The 17,928-nt window shown below is 42.9% G+C and overlaps 1 protein-coding gene across 1 annotated transcript in view; it reads right to left on the bottom strand.

Moving 5' to 3' along the window:
• LOC105690333 (protein prickle-like) overlaps nt 1-17,863 on the bottom strand; it is a 114,610-nt gene extending 96,747 nt beyond the window's left edge. Inside the window, exons 1-2 of the mRNA XM_048653047.1 lie at nt 15,869-17,863; nt 9,719-9,832 (exon numbers count right to left, since the gene is read on the bottom strand). Coding sequence (XP_048509004.1) covers nt 9,719-9,831 — 113 coding nt within the window. The 5' untranslated portion in view covers nt 9,832; nt 15,869-17,863. The remainder of the gene's footprint in view (nt 1-9,718; nt 9,833-15,868) is intronic.
• Nucleotides 17,864-17,928: the final 65 nt, after the last annotated feature.

Genomic DNA, 17,928 nt, shown 5'->3' with positions numbered 1-17,928 from the left:
GAAGTTATTCCTGAAAAATAACAGATGATACCCAGCAGCAGAAACACCGGCAGCATTACCGATTTTTTCGCGCACTCGAGCGAATCTTTCGAACACCGGTATATATATATATATAGGTATACAGGCACGTCCGTCTCTCTATCAATTTTGTGTAGGTGTCGAGTAACGCCGGTTCGTTGCTGTAGATAATTTTTCTACCTGCTCGATTTTAGACCACAATCGTCCGTGGGAAGAAACGAGATCGACAATAAGGCGTGGTGAAATGAATTATCCGATATTAACCACGGATTACTTTTATACGTGATAAAATGCGGGATTTCGCTTATTGTACCATATTACAACGCGTACAGCGCGAAAACTTCGCTCAGTTCTATTTATACGAAGATTCGTTCGATTCGCGCCGGGTGAACATTGGCGGAGCCGAGTTTTTATTAAAATGAACGAATCGGCGACATTATTTGTTTATTTATTTATTTATTTTTTTTTTCATCAATCACTCGAACGAATTTGAAAATAGAGTATCGTGGTTCGAAAATTGTTCCGGATAGAGAAAGCGCGAAACCATAGAATATATCTATGGCGAAACGATGAGCACGAGGCGTCGTCGATTAAAGTCGGAAATAATGAGGATCTAGAAGCGTTCGAGTTGTCGTGAAAATCTCCGGGTTTATATATATATATATATATATATATATATATATGTATATCCTTTACGTGTGCGTGGACGAGGCGCGTCGTTCTTTTTGGCCTCGCGCGTTGCCGCGGCGATGCGTCGCGATCGAGCAACGTATAACGCGCGCTCGACTTGATCCATTGGATAAAACGCGATCGACGGGTGCCCTGAAGTATAAGATGAAAAAGTTGACCTTTTATTTCTCCCCCCGCAGTGCTATATACGCGACGGACGGAATCGGGACTGGACACGGTCTACGTAGAGGCGGCGGCGGCGGCAGCTGAACGAAGCGAAGAAGACTGCACTTTTGAGACGGAGCAGCATCGGTGATCAGAAAACTAGTGTCTCTAGTATGAGTCTTCGAAACTTGTTTTCTCCGTACTCCGATTGCCGACATCATTTATGCGGCTAAGTGCTGCTATACGTTGGCGCAATAGGATCTCGCTGCGAAACGCGGCAAAATAATTCGTCGCTTCGCTACATAAATAAATTGATCATTTTCTTTGTAGCCGCTGGACGCGCGCACGCACGTTCGAATTCTATGGGTTCGCGTTCGGCCTCGTTAGGGACGACGTATGTATGGGAAACCGGGACGATTCTTATTTCCCTTAAACTCCGAGGCTCGCCTCGCCGTGGCGAATGGAGAAAAACGGGGAGCCAAAAAAAGGAAATATCCTTCCCTCATCAACGATCCGGAGCGATACTCTTTATGGAAGAATTATTGTGGCCAGTCCAGCGGATTGACAGAATCGCCAATCGTATAAACAGTATGAAGAAATAATTATCTCCTCGCCCGTACGATGATCCCTGTATCCGATCGTCGCTCCTCGAGCTTCGCCAATTGTGATAATGCCGCTCGAGTTTCCAACCGATCGGGATCGTAACCTGCACGCGGTTATTCGATGCCCTCGATACCCGCGTGTACGTTATATAAGGTAAACCCGTTTTCAATCAAACTAACTCCCATGTAATTACCACTGCGTGGAAACCCCTTCGCGATGTAGTTCGCCGCGAATCGCGAACTGCGAAAGAAGATGCCCGATGATACATATGTGTATGTCGCTGTACATGTGTCAGCGCACATACCTCGATAAAGGTTACCGTACGACAATTCGAACAGTATAATCCCCATTCTGTGAGTCGATACGACCGAAACACACGTTAACGGCAAAAATTGTACGTAATTTCAATCTTCGAGATGCCCCGATGACAATACTTTCAGAGGATCAGGATTTTTAGAAAACGGAGTTTTTTTAAAAACAATTGAACATTCCTTTACGGTGGAGAAAAAACCCCGAAATCGATCGAACGACTTGCGTAGATTGAAAAACGGAATTCGACCATTTTCGATCGAGGGGAGAAAAAATGTCCAAACCTAACGATTGAGCTCTAAATATTTCTTTGTTCGATAAAATTTGCTTCACTAATTTATTTATTTTCTTTCGCCACACATCCGAAGATTAATTTTCATTCGGTTCTTCCTTCTGCCGCGTGTATACGTATACGTGTACGTATAATGTATTTATGTCGGTCGAAAGGTATATAATAGCCGGTGGCCATTTTGTCGATTCTCCGCACCATCGGGAAGGGATCGAACGAAGCTTTTGGGACTCCGGATCGTACCCGCACTCTTTGCCATAGAAGGTAGCGGGGTTCCAACTTTTTATCCCCGACGAAACACAAACGACATTCTTTCTTTCCCGCTTCTGCTGCTGCCGTTGCTCCCGCTACCGCTTTAACTTGTGCTCCCCGGCTTTTGCCGTTTCTGCCGCTGACGCTGTCCATTCGTCCGCACGTCCGGTTCGTCCGATCGTATATATACATCTGTCCGACGACATCCACGTCGCGTCCGTAAGCGAGAGCCGAAGAATCGAGGCTCCTCTCGATCCTCTCGATGCGGATCCTACGTTACGTATACGATCTGCGCTGCACGGGGAAATCTGGATATATGTTTACATACGTATACATACAATATATAGATCTGCACGTCGCGAAACACGCGAAATTCGACGTTAAATTAACCGCCCGCGGGATAAACTTCTGCTCGTGAAACACGTCGCGATATCTTCGATAAAAGGAACGAAATTCTGCGGAGTTAAATTACTCGCCAAGGTCACTCGGCGAGTATTACGGGGGATCGTCGGGCGTCCTGATTTCAGAATCCTGATTCGATATGACATCCCGGACCCTCCGACTCGTGCGTGGATTTTAAGCACGATGGCTATGAGGTTCCCGTGCATCCGCGGTATACGTATTATATATGTATTTACTCGGATATCGAATATCGAGAGAGACAGCTTTGACGTCCGGCTCGCATGTAAGCTTTACATCGGATACGCGAAGCTAGGGGGCCGCCATTTTGAAACCTGCTGTAAGCTGGAGCGAATTATAAGCTCACGTCTCCTTCTTCATTTTTGCTGCTCTCATTGGGTTCCAGGTTCGTTCCCGCGTACGCACAGCCGTAAAGCCGAACTTTGCTATAATATTGATTTCCTCGGCCGTAAGGAACACTCGTCACTCGCTTCGCGACACCGTATAGCCGAGACACGTATTGGTAGGTGTCTAGTACGTCCGAGGAATTTCTAACTTCCGCGGGAGGCCGACGTTGTGTGTATTAAAATCCGGTCGAGTCATCCTCCGGTAATTTTCCTGTCTAAACTCAACGCCCGACGATCTATACGGTCTACCATGGGATGGATACCTTGCACTCCATTGAAACTATCCGACCTCACGAGAAACGCCCGACCTCACGAGAAACGAGTCGAGAATTATATAAAAGAAAGGAGGGCGAAACGAAACCCTCGGCCATCGATCGATTCAATTTTACACCTTGTACACAAATTCCAACGAATTCACCGCTGCAGTATATCTACGTGATGGATTTTCCATGGCTCAGAGACGCTTATGGATCGCCGATTAATTGGTCCCCGTAAGTGAGAGTCGGACGTTCGGCTGAAAACATTGAGATGGCGGGAGAAACGAGGGTGAGCATAAATCGCAACACCTGATCATTAAATAAAGGTAGACATGCGCTTCGCGGTATCGAGAAATTACATTCATTAATATATATATCTTTTGTTTTTTGCAGCATCGGCTGCCACGGGTTATTCGCATCGAGTATCGAATTCTTTTCATCGCGAGAGCGAGGGGTCGGCGCATCCCGTACGGAGCCAAAGTGGCGATTTCGTTTGAGCATCGCGAACTATCTCATCAAGGAGTTTTTCTTGTTCGCCTGTTCCCGGGGGGGGAGGGGGGGAGGGGGGGAGGCGGGGTGCGCGGGAGATCGCGAATCTTCTCCATCGGGCGCTTAGAGAATTCCACGAGTCACGTAAAAACGATAAAAATTTAAGGTTCGCAGTTGCACCGCCACCACCACCACCACCACCGGCGACGGCGGCGGTGGCGGCGGCGGCGGCGGCAGAAGCATGGCATGGACAGGTATTATGGTTATTGTTGTGACCGGTAAAAAGTAGCGCCGCAAAATATTCAAAGAGAAAAGCATAAAATCGGTGGGTTGACGAGGGGTCGTAAGAAACTGCAGCGGGTAAAAGTAACCGTGAAAGATTCGGCGAGTAATTATACGAACTGCCGTTGGGGAGCGGGAAGAGAGGAGGAAATAATTTCAGTTCCAATATGGCGGACGATGCGAATTAGCCCGGAGAACCGGAGAGAGCCCAGGGATATTATAATGCAGGGCTCGAGAAAAATGATTTTCTATGCTTTTTTTGAACATTAGTTTTAACATATTATACATGCGTAGTTTCTTCAGAGTGGCGGGATAATATATTTGCCTAGCTATTAAACGACTCGGAAATGTAATACGAAACTTCTCGAGATTCGCTTTGCAGGCTTTCGCGCGGTTACCCGAGTGCCAGGGATAATTTGGAAGGCCGACGAGCGAAAAGGAGCGAATATACATACGTGTATGTGTATACGCGGGGGAATGGAAATAAACGATATGCAGGTTTAGCGGCGTTTCGAAAACGTGGAACTTTTTTATTTTCAAACTACCGACTCCGTTCATAATTGCTCCGAAATAAAAGTGAAAGGAAAAAACTTTACGAACGTTATCCCGAAAGCTTTAAAAATTATTGAAACGCACAAAAGAGACAAGTAAAAGTTTCTGGGTATATATGTATATGTATACATAATAACCCCGCTTATCTATATTTGCCAGCGATCATATAATAAAAATGTGCTTATGCATCCGACTCGGCGTTATATAAAAGTTGAACAGAAAATAAACGAAGGGAAAAATTTGGAAGAAAAAAAAAGAAAACTCGCTTCGCGAATGGTAACCAATATTCGAAGAAACCTCCGTCCGTAAGTGCAATTTGAAGTTTTTCCAGTTGATATCTGCAATTAAAAATCCTATCCTCACAAATACCGTATTTTATGATCCCCGAAAAGCTGCCGCGCGGTACACGACGGCGGTCGAACTGACCGATTGTAACAATGATTAACAATACAAGTCGACTTCGCCATATCTCTTCGGAGGGCTTTCAAAGCGGCAAAGTACAGAGGGGATCGTAGATATGCCATAGAAAGGTTCTTCCAACATTTTACGTCGTCACCAGTTTGTCCGGTTTGTCAGTTTGTCAATCTATACGTTTACTTTTACTACCGTCCCAGGTTTCATTTGATGGTCATTTTATTCGGTAACGGGAGCTAAAGCAGTCCCATACGCCCACCTGCACATCGCTACATTATTATACCACGGCTACCATAACGTCGGCCCTCCACCGGCGCCTGTATGTATATATAGGTAAATCTCTCGAACACAAAATATCTTTTTTTTTTCGAAACCCGTAAAAAACAAACACCTGCAGCCGTACGTCGTACGCTTTTTCATCATGAGAATGAAAACAAATCTCTCCGTTGGTTAAGCGTCTATATTTATCTATAGCCCGCGTGTTCATTTTTTATTTCATTTCAAAGTTTTCGCCATTCGATTGGTATGAAACGGATAAATTGACGACCGTACGGATGAAAATTAAGAAAAATATCATATTTTCAATCCGATGATATTTTTTTCCGCTGAAGAATACCGTGACTCGAGTTTAAACGGAGCTTACAAATATCGCCACCTATTATAACCGTAACAGGTGTGATGTATTCGACGTGATATGTTCGCGAGATCTAATTACAGGTAATAATGAGAATAAATATCGAGAAGCACATTTTTTAGACTTGCCGAGTGAGTTATTTTTTTATTTATTTTTTTTTTTCTCGTTTCTTCTCAACGCAGATGATCGAGTGTTCGTGACGCGGTTCTAGTAACTCGCAATCAATCATTCGCGAGGAAATATATGTACATGACGTGGTAATCAATTAAGACTAATTATACTGCTTTAAACAAAACCTCTCTCGATATAATGATACGGGTTAAAAAAAAAAATCAATCAATAAATGGATAAAAAAAATAAACTAAATAAGCATAACGAGGTCGTACGCGTCATACATAAATTCTCGTGCGTACGAAAATTACAGGTACGAAATGAAAAAAAAAAAAACGTCAAAATCTAAATTCGATCGGAACTTTTGTATTTAAAAAGAAAAGTCATGTACGCCGCGCCGTGTCGGTTCTCCCGAGTTCTGGAGTATGAGAGTCCACGGCCGAATGCGATTACTAAAAAGTCGAAAAAAAAAAACAAAAACGAAAAAAAAAAAAAGGAATGTTTCTCATCGGGTCATGGGTCACCTCGAGTGCAGGACGCACGCAAGTCCGGTGTGCGAGTAGGACGGATCGAAACGCTTTCGGTTTATAGAGGAAAGAGTAAGAGAGATCGCGAGTAGCTAAGGGAGGAGCGAGACGCACTTACATCGGTGTGTAATTAACATACCAAACCCTCCCCGTAATGTCCGTCCGTCCGTCTGTCGGTCGGTTGGTCGGTCGGTCGGTCGGTCGGTCGGTCGGTCGTTCCGTCTGTCGGTCCTCCTTCCAAGTCTGGACCACAGCATCTTCACGAAATAATACCCATACAGAGTTGAAAACACGGGATACGTACGTACGTACGTCTACCTATATGTATACCTGTGGTTTTATATATGTATAATATATAGCATATATGCCTGGAATAAACGACGCACTACGTTTCTTGGATATACGTATTATAAAATGTGTGGTATATCCTCGAGACGATAATCAACGGAATTGTTACCGTCCGATATTCTCCTCATCCGGTTAAAATTAAATGTTGCATCCCCTCTGCTATAACTCTGGAAATATCTAACGATTCGTTTTTCAAAGATTCGGAAATTTTCTCATCTCGTTTCGCACTCTCACTATACTTTATGGTGGTCGGTAACCAACCGCCATGTATATTACACGTGCATAGTTTTACGAATATACCGGACACCTGATTTATTTTTTCTTCGTTTCATCGCATCTACAGAGAGATACCAATGTACGTATATAAAATAATCAGAGAATACGACGGCGTTGGATCCGGTCCCCAGACCGCGGGGTATCTATCCTATCGCGGTTGGTATTAATTCACCATTTGTCTCGATAACTCAACGAATGTCTTTATTGTTTAATCTCTGAGCACGTGTCGCGAGGGTCCTGGGTCCCGACCCCGCGACCTATTTTCCATTTATTTCATTACTGCTGTATAGAGCTCCACCTGATTTTATCCAGCACCTATACAGTCCGTGGCACGTAAACGGTGTCTTGTAAGAAGCAAATTTACGAAAAAAAGAAAAAAAAAAAGAAAAAAAAAAGAAAAACCACTCGCGACGCGGTATCGGTAAATCGTGTTTCTGGAACGTGTAAAGGGTGTTCCGTTTCCAATGACATCCGGTAAAATACAACGAAAAGTTTAAGTCGTTCGACGCGCTTTTGCCGATTATGTTACGACCTTATATACATAGATGCGTGTATAGAGTACGCAGTAATACGCGGCACGTGAACGGAGTGAAAAATTTTTCAGCATGATATTGTCTCGAATAAAAGATCTTCGATCGCTTTATTACCCGCACTTGAAATGGGTCACTCTGTATATATTCCGTAATGGATGCCGCGGCACACGGCGTCTCGAAAAAAAGAAGCTTCACACACTGCACATCGGAGGCAATGATCGTCATCATCATCATCGTCGTCATCTCACGTACAAATCTATGACTCTCTAGAGAACTCCCATATATATAATATCGATGTATATAGGTGAACGTATGGACGGGTAGATGTACATAATGTAACATATATATAATATATATAGGACGGCTAATTCTTAAGTTGTAACTAAGTGGAAATTCATGGTCTTTGTAGGTCGCGGCGCCATAGCCGGTTATGCGATACCGTATTCGATAGTTGTCTACACACAGGTATATATATGTATATATATATACATGTACACACGAAAATAAAACGCACGGACGTATACGTGTACGTATATAGCGAGGAGGAATAAAGATACACGACTGAGATAAGCGAGGCAAAAGGCAAACGTACCCTCCTGCCTACTAGCTGCTGCTGCTGCTGCTGCCGCTGCTGCATATCGAGCCCATGCCCTGACGGTGCACGCGGCGCGGCAACACCATGGAATAAGCCCAAAGTCAAGAATACGCTACGTTTACATATACACACATTGAATATACACGTGAACCAGTATGCGCTTGCACCATTATACGATATGCTCCACAGCTCTTCTTCAATCGACGTTCAATAAGCTTCGCCGGTAGGTGCCAATCGTATACTCGAATGACCATATTTATAATATTGAGAGGTATATATACGTATACGGTCTACGTCTGAGATGTGTATGGACATTCCGACGAACCTTTGTTATTTTTAGATAATTTTTAATAGCGCTCGAAAGTTTGTTTTTTTTCTCGCCACCAAAATTCTCCCCGATCCGTCGATGAGTTCGTTTATTTCTTTTGTTCTTGGAACCTCATTCTTACCCACCAGGTCAAAGTAACGTGACCTCCGAATCCTATATAGTTCCTATAATTAGAGCCGACCGATCAGCTGTTAACGAGTCATTAACCGTAATTAAAAATGTAGCGATCTCATCATCCGAGCGAAGATATTCCGGGAGCCGACGTGTAGGAGATTGGAAAACAGAGAAAAAAAAACAGAGAAATTGAAGTAGAGGGATACGCAACGGTCTTCTGGAAAAAACCCTTCACACGTCCGCCCTCCGTCGTTTCATGCAGTGTAATGTATCAATGTAAGGAAACAGGAAAATAATCTAACTATTCGGAAAATATCAGCGGTCGGAGTTTCGTGAAAAGTCCATTCGTTCACGTCTGTCATTTGGAGAGTGTTTCCGCTGATTATTGTCCTTCGTGTTCCGGATCTCATTTATCGTAATAGGGTTTAACGCTTTTACCACCGTACGATAGACCGTGTAACCCATATATATGTATACTTATGGAATTTCTTACGCATTCATTATTTCGCGATTATAGTCGTAAATCGTACGCGTGTACGTATCGTCCGCCGCATCGTGTACGCCTCCGTGCGCGGGTTTAGGTTTTGCAGTTCCGTTTGATTTTATTTCTCCCCCCGCACGTATATAGCTGCTGAGGAGCGGTAATTTGAGGCCACCGCAAAATGCATCGCGTGGCTCTCAATGCGGGGTAGGTGGTGGTGGTGGTGGTCTTATTATATAGAAGCCACCGTATACCGACCGATACGAATATATACGTGCGACGAACGTATGATATTCTCCACGCATACGACACGCGTATTACGTATACCTTAACGTGTTGCGGCTAACGCCGCGTGCATGTCCCTGTGCAGGCGCGTGTTAAACGCATTTTGTCAGTTGGGTGCGTCCACGTCCGCGCAACAAAAGCCAGAAAAATTCCGAATCTCGCGAATTTCCATACCTCAGAGACACCGGGTATGTAATAATTGCCTACCTATCGACCGTTCGATCGGATTCTACAGATTCTCGTCAAATTTTTTTATTCCAAAAAAATGCATCCAACGGAATAATTGCGACGATTGTACTTTTCTATACGTCATGGATTCCAAATTCTATTTTTGATTTTTGGTTTTTTTTCTTCCTCTGTCGCTTTTTCTTTTTAACTCACCTCCAAAAATGCGGGACATAACCGGACGGACACAGCTCTCTGCATTGCGTACAGGGTGCGCCTTGAAAATTTACGTTGGACGACGCACCCTGCAAACCAGCAGTTGATAGCATTCTGAAAAATGCAAGAAAAAAAGAAAATTTACTCACAATGAACCGTACAATATTATATCTGTGACATTGTTATGCTATTCAGAGATTGGCGAAAACTTTTTAAAACAACCGCGTCATTTGTTCGTCATTTTTCGGATTACATTTTCGTACGTTCGCAGTGCCGGCGTTGAAATCTCCGATGTACGCCGCGCCGCAGCGCATCGCTGACATTCAAGCGATAGGTAGACGTAGTTGCAGCCCTTTGAATATTAGATAAAAAAAAACATTCAATGATGTGGTGTGTGAATCTTTTTTTTTTTTTTAAAAAGAATAACTAATAAATAACAACTTTATCATGTAAATCATGAAAAAAAGATACAATGCTTTTTTACCACATACAATATTTACACGTAATATATCACAGTGTGGAGCTTGTATAACACGATTATAATTGAGTATGAAACGTGTAGCTCCGGTCAATTTGTTGCATAACTATATTATTATCATCATTATCATTCAATCATCATTATTACAGTCAATCGGGAGTTTTCTCTTACATTGAGATCCGCCGTGTTATATTACGTATATCGCACGTTATGTTTGTTGCAGCGAGTGAGTAGTGCGCAGTGAAGTACGGGGCACATTCGATTTAATTCGAAGAAATTATTTTCGACGATGTTTATCTCGCCCCACTTAGATAATAATTCGAATTACGTTACACGGGGAATGCGTGAATCAATGAGCGCTAAGCAGAACGATGAACAAATGCTATAATTTAGATTCTAACGCCACGACGTTTCAATCATCCGCTGCTAGCAGAATACCTTTATAATTTAGTCCGATAATTTTCAAACTGAAAATTTATGTAATCTCAATAATCATATGCTCGGATAATGGAAGAGGATATTTATTTTTGATGACCAACTACGTGAGTAGCGGAAAAAATTGTTGTCACATAAATTGGAGCGAATTTTTTTTAGCGAAAATTTTCATTCGATTTTTGTTATCGGATGGAAACTGTATTTCGAAAATTTTCAAGGTGAACATATATATATATATATTTTATTTCCACGCGTTTTTTTTATAACGAGAATTTTAATTAAAACCGCATTAGCCCAATGCGGACCGCTAACGCAGAGGTGTGTGCACTGCAATATAGGTGAGTGCCACGCGATCCCGGTGCATCGTGGCAATAAATTAATTAAAGCAAATGATTTACCGCAGTCGATGATCCGCAGCGGCGGCAGAAGCAGCACAACGGTATCGTATAAAGCAGAGCAAATACACATATATAATCCATTATGTTATATTTATACGTTGTAAAATAAAAATTAACAAACAAAAAACGCGGACGTATCTCTCGAGAAATGTAAGAGAGAGGCGGAAAAAAAATTACCTCAATTCGCCGCTTCGGCGCATTTCACCGCGGGATGAAATAAAAATACAATAAAAAAAGACGCTCGTTATTCGATGAACCTTTTTTTTTTTTTTTCTTTTGAGTTATAAATCAAGGCGTGATCTTCCCGATTTCAATTTTTCAAACAAACGAAAAAATTTTCCTGGTCACGCCTTTCAAAAAGAACCAGTCATTGACGTCGTTATAGAGTTTTACCAAAAAAAAAAAAAAAAAACAAGATGAATAATAAATGATGAAAATAATCAAAGTTGCGCGTTGTGCAAGGTACACACATAACACACAACGTACAAAAGCAATACGTATGTACATACGTTACGTGCGCACCAGGGAGAAATTTTAGAACGATTCGCTCCTCTGCAGTGGTTTATATCCATTGAAATAGCCGCAAAAACTTTTTGCCCTTCGCGATTCCTTCCACCGGCTCCTGATGCGAGATACATACAGGCATATGTACTTGAACACATACGTGTACATACACAATACATGGAGGTATACAGCCTGCGGATATGGAGTATAAGGCAGGGTGCTGCTGCAGGTTCACGTTATACGTATACCTATATAGCTATCTCGCGATCACGCACACATTTTATTTGAACGCACGCAGCGTGTACGTAGAATATGACGCGTTACCACCTTTACCCTCACATGTGCATGCTCATATACACGAGGCGTTTCACGTCAAATCGACCAACGACTGTCCCGCGCCATAGATTCCGATCTGATTTGCAATCCCTCCTATTCATTGTATCCTAGTTTCGAAAAGTGATTCTGTGTTTTTTCTTTTAAAAAAATTGAAAAAAGAAAATCCTGAAATATATGTTTTTTACTCGCATGCGACAAATTTCTTTCAAACCCTCTTTGGCTGGTTTTTTCGAAATCGTGTCCGTTCGAAGCATCCAAAAGTATAAATGATACGTCGTAAAAGAAAAATTTCGAAAGCTGTAAGTGAAAATCATTCATCGATTTTGCGTGGGATGCCACGTGTATACATATAGATGCTTGTACCATACATTTGGGTACATATAGGTGTAACCAATAAGATCGTTAATACTCGTGGTCCGGTTGAGTCTCCTCACCGCGTCTCACGGACGCTCCTCGAGGCGCGTGGTGATGCAGGAAAGCGCATTGCGAGGGAGTCTAACAAACTTTAAAGTCCCGAGACCAGTTCGGATGTGGTTCTCAACCGTGAATAGTTGGCTGTACTACATACACAGGCGACGTACGTACGGTACGTACACACGATCGTGACATAACTCGTACTCACGGGTACGTAGTATTCGTCGTTGTGTACGGACTATTTCACAGTAATACGAATTGAAAAATGAGCCGGTCAGACACCCAAGGGTGCTTATTAAGGTTTGCGCGGCAAGATTAACGAGCGGTAATGACTATAGTCCTCGCTAAGACCTCGGCCTTACAGTATACCTTCGCTTCACTACTTCAATCCACTACTTCTTCGCTACTTCGCTACTTCGCCCGGCGTAGAGGTTGTTCCCTATGCTCCGATAAAACATGTTCTCACGATTTCTGTGTTGGTATATAAGATATATCGCGAGGTGCGCGCGTGTCACGCGTGTGCAAGATGTTTCCAAACGTTATACAATACCCACACCCGTCTGCCCGCACGCATTAGGTTCGTGGCATTTTTTTCATCCTTCATCCGCTTTCGATTTCGAAAAAGAAAATTCAGCGATCGCTCAGGGGTTTCGAATTCTCCCTCGTTTCCCTTCGACCAAAGATAGCCAAGTTCGTTATCGTTATCCCATTTGATCCCAACAATCGCATGGAAGTTTGTGAGCCATTTCCATCGTTAGCCGCATTAGATGGACTCTGGATTCGAACGGAGATCATTTTTATAGAATTTCGTAATCGAGATCGAGAGCATTTCTCAACCCTGCAGGAACGGGACGTACCGAATCGGGCGAGAAGGACGGCCGTTACCTCTCCTCTTTTTTTTTTTTTTTTTTTCAAAATTATAATACACGCGTTGACCGGCTCACCAGCAGCGAGGCTAATTTCGAATACCGAGCACGTCTGAGCAGGAACATTGTCGAACCGGCGTGGAACGACATTCTGGGAGAAAGACGTTTGGTGTATTCTAGTCAACGAATACGTGGCTTATGGCTACCTGCTTGTAAATTTCGAAGAACCGGGCTAGTCGCGACCGAAGACGTACGGCGTAGTACAAGTTTCTTCTGAAAGGGTAATTGAGAATGACAAATTTTTAATATTCACGCATCCACGTTACACGCACAACATCCTTATCCGATCTTATTCCTTTTAATATTTCACTTGCTAACGCTCGATTATTTTCATTGAAAAATTAATCTAACAATTTTTAAAACGACGGGCGAAATAAATCACACTTGTATACATATACAACATTAACTCGTAGTCTTGTAGGTCGGGGTCGCTTCGTTGATTCTATTGTATGTACGGCGGAAGAAGTTTGTACCGTAGGTTGTTCCAGGTACAGGAGATTAGCCGAAGATGATCACTCCACGTTCGTGGAGCTCGTTACTCTATTCTTGGATCGTACGTTACGTATAGGCCGTACGTACGTACGTACGTACGTATACGTACATATTTGCGTTGATCTATCAAGTGATTTGACTCGCTCTGCAAGAATGATTTTCAAATAAGATTGTCGCTAATACGGCTGCGCAGGTCGGGTTAAGTACGTACCACGCCGTAAATCATTATTCAGGAAGTTACGGGACTACCTCCTCACCGCAAATTGTATCGCGAATTATTTCCAATCGGAGCACCGTCGTACCCCATACTCGACAACTAACGTCGACGTAAAAATGCAGGTTTTTCCGAAAAAAGGCGTTCCAATTTTTCTTCGATCGTCCGAAAATGTTGAACCGAGATGGAAACATACTCGATACGGAACGCTTCATAAATATCCCGATTCAACGCACATCAGATCGTATCGGAGAACGAACGCATCAAAGGACGAGAATCAGATTAATCGGCTAAAAACGAAGGACATATATTACTTCGATATACGTGTTAGGGATCGGTGTCGTTATATCGCGGTTGTTATACGGCCCGGGATTCTTTTGACAGATAAGATAGAGTTACCGATCATTTTTTTTTTTTTGGGCCCGGGAATCCCCGCGGTCCAGCATGACTCGAGAACCGCTCCCGATCTTCGCGGTGAACCCCCGCTGATTGGCTACCCGGCAATCGCAGTTGCGCGTGTTCGTCACTTTTTAAAAGATTATGACAATTGTATCAACCCCGACCCCCTACCCGTATTTCGTGACCCATGTAATACCGTCATTTTTCACCTTGACTCCGTCGTCCCCGTACCGGAAGTTTATTCCTGTGATTGTTTGGAAAACTTTTAGACCTTAGCAAAAAGGAAGTTTTTCGATTCGTTGATTCGGGGCAAAAGTGCGAGGAAAAAGAGAAGTCGTCGAAGCGACGCTATGACGTATAATTACACCCATAGATCTGGAATAATTGGAGAAAGGATCTGTTGGAATCTAGATGAGTCAGGGGATCGGGAGTGTGACGCACGATGTTATAGAATTTCGTTCTTTCGAACGAAAGACCGCGAGCGTTACGTGGGGTATATTGGCTTCGGAAGATATAATAGCCTCCTGCGCGCGTGCAGGTGTTTCGAATTTAGACGAATACTCGCGAATGAGTTAAAGGTCGGCTATTTAGCTGGATAAGAGGAGCGCGGAGAGGGTAAGGGGGAATGTTAATTGGTGGTTTTATCCATTAACAACGTTAAGTCGTAGCCTCATATCTTGGCTATTAAGATACCGCGAGCGGGGTATCACTATTCCCTGCATGCGCTAATGACGGAAAAAGGGTTTAATTGCTTCGAAGAAGACCGGTAAACCAACCGCCACAATTCCTTAACCTTCAGGTCCGTGCGAAAGAAGTATATAAGTATACGTTGAAAAAAAAAAAAAAACAAAACAAAACAAAAAAACAACCTCAAATCAAAATAAAAGAGATGAAATATTTTTGCGCCAATTAAAAACGCGGACATTATTTAAGATGGGATTCCCGATATACATTTTAGTTTTGCAAACTTCGAACGATACACGGTATACGTTCCACATTTATTCGTACATAAGTTATATTATATTACATTATACATATACCGCCGTATTATTATCCCTATGGGATAATTCTTGCGACGTTTACGTTCCCGTCGAGTTTTCCAACGCCCCCGTAGAAGCTGATATTCCAGTCTTACTAGAATGGAACCTCGACGATCAAAGGCGGCGGACGAAATTACCCCCGAATTGTAAGTTGTGTTTGTTACCCACAACCGGGAGAGGGGAGGGGGGGGAGATGGGACGAAGTTAATTCCAACAATAATGTTTTGACCACATCCGTGGGGCGGCATCTTGGAAATTGGTCGGTTATAATTTTTTTTATTACCTCGATGCGCTCGGTACCGAGGTAACCATATATTTTTAATCCTGCAACGGATGAGTTGGAAATAAATTGAATTTCGATCCGGAATAGAAAATTATTGTCCTTACGTATCCATTCGGCGAGGAGGTGCGAGGCAGACGGTGATTTTTTTCAAATCCGATTTCAATCTCATTGTTTATTATTTTCTATAGTGAAACGCATCACACCGTTCGTTAAGTGTGTGTGTACACCTACCTGTTGAAGCCGTTGAGAAGTCACAACGCGATCCTCACCGATGACTTTCACCTGGTATTCCGAAGCTCAGCGTGACTTTGCTGCAATTCGATCATTAAAAAAAAGCAACCGAACTGACGATAAAATAAATAAAAACGAATCGTTCGCCCGGAATGAATCACACAAAATTACATCAATGGAGCACCATTTTTACAAATAACAATCATCGGAGTTCATTTGAAAATCGAACACACGCGCTCGTACGTATGTAACAAAAATCATCACTGTACCGAATAATTGTTCACGAGCAAATTAAGCTCGGCTTAGCACTCTGTACTTTTGTAAATGGAGTTCGAGGCGACGAGGTCGACGAATAGGAAGCTCGAGCACTCGTGATATCATCCAGAGGTATAAATTCGGGGCGGTTTATGCTCTTGGAGGTGAATCGAGAATTGAAATAATGGATGATTCATTATTGTATTATGTCGATGTTGAGGCAGAAGCAGCATCGGAAAGACGATGCAACGATTCACATTCAACCGCGACATCCCGCTGACGCGAAATGGTATTTATGAACGAAGGTTATTTTGCGCGAGGGCCGTCCTTAAGAGCGATAGCCCGCGGTATAGTAATATTATCCACTAGCCCGGAGAACATATCTCGCATTATTTATTACACCTAAAAGTTATATATCGGTAGGCAATATATATCGAAAGTTGGCGGGATGGCGTGCGGGGCGGTGCGCGCGGCGAAGTGGAGTACACCGAGGTTTTTCGTGTCGGTTGTGAATCGCCAGCAGCTCCGACTATGATCGGTGAAAATCGAACACCGTGTGGTTTGAATCTAGCAGAAGCCCCGGAGAACCCCGGGGAATGAGAATTATTCAAATCGGCTATAATTAACGGTCGATTTCAAAGCTCCCGGTCACTTAATGACTACCGTTGGCCTTTGCCGGTACACGAAACGGTTTTATAATTGTTGATAAAACATACAAAACGATGTGTGTGGAGATGAAAAAGAGAGAGAAAAAAAAAAAAAACAAACCGCACGCAAAACCATAAACGGTGTTTTCGATACGCGGGATGCGTTAATAGTCTTTGTCGCAGGGGATGGTTGTGAGAATAATTGGAGTTTAGTACTACCGGCGAATCACATAAAGCTTATACTTGTTGTTTTAAAAGCCTCGTTAAATTCGCGGCACATGTAACCAATTTTAATTCAAACCTTCAATTAACACTGATTTTATTGTTGTACGATGTTATTTTTATTACCATATTACACGTATACCGTATACGACTACCGTTTGCGCCAGGGATCGGCGGTATAAATTGAACACATGTAAAACGATCGATACACAAGATATACGTGTAAGTATAAATCACTCGTAAATTCCACCACCGAGTACAGAGAGAAACGAAAAATATCATTTATTTTATTTTCATTTTTTTCCATCGACGTAATCCATCGAGCATACACCACCACACGTGATTCTGTTACTTCGGAATTACCGCATTTCCTCGACGATCCTCTCCTTCTCGGGGCACAATTTTAAATCACTGTTTTTCGGTGATATTTTTCAATGCGAAAATTCGTTGCTTCGCGTAATTATCACATTTATTTGTTGCGGGTAGAGGAAGATATTCTCACGATCCGAGAACTTGTATATATGCATGGGGGATTCAACACTACATTCCATTAAGGGGTAACGTTCAAACGTGTATAAAACTCGAGCGGAAATTCAACCATAAAAAGGCCCATGTACGAACGAAGTATAATAATACTCTTTACGATCTTCATACGCGTTGGTTTGCTTCGCTTTTTCGTTTATTTCCAACAAATGAATTGGCTTCGTCGTTCGATACTCGGACTCTGAATCGGTGCGGTGTAAATGATAACCGACATTATTCAGCATCTCATCGTTAACTCGGTTGTAATTATCGTTTCTCTATAAAAGCGACGTTTTGTTTACAGGCGGTCTTAACTATGAGGCCCAACCAAATACGTAGGATGGGGGCCCGAAGCCGGACTCGAAGTCACTGCCTGCTGAGATCAGACCTCGCTCTTCCACGATCTCCCTCCAC

Source organism: Athalia rosae, chromosome 3 (assembly GCF_917208135.1).
Source record: "Athalia rosae chromosome 3, iyAthRosa1.1, whole genome shotgun sequence".
Lineage (NCBI taxonomy): Eukaryota > Metazoa > Arthropoda > Insecta > Hymenoptera > Athaliidae > Athalia > Athalia rosae.
The sequence above is the reverse complement of the archived record's forward strand: the minus strand, read 5'-3'. Positions and strand labels throughout refer to the sequence as shown.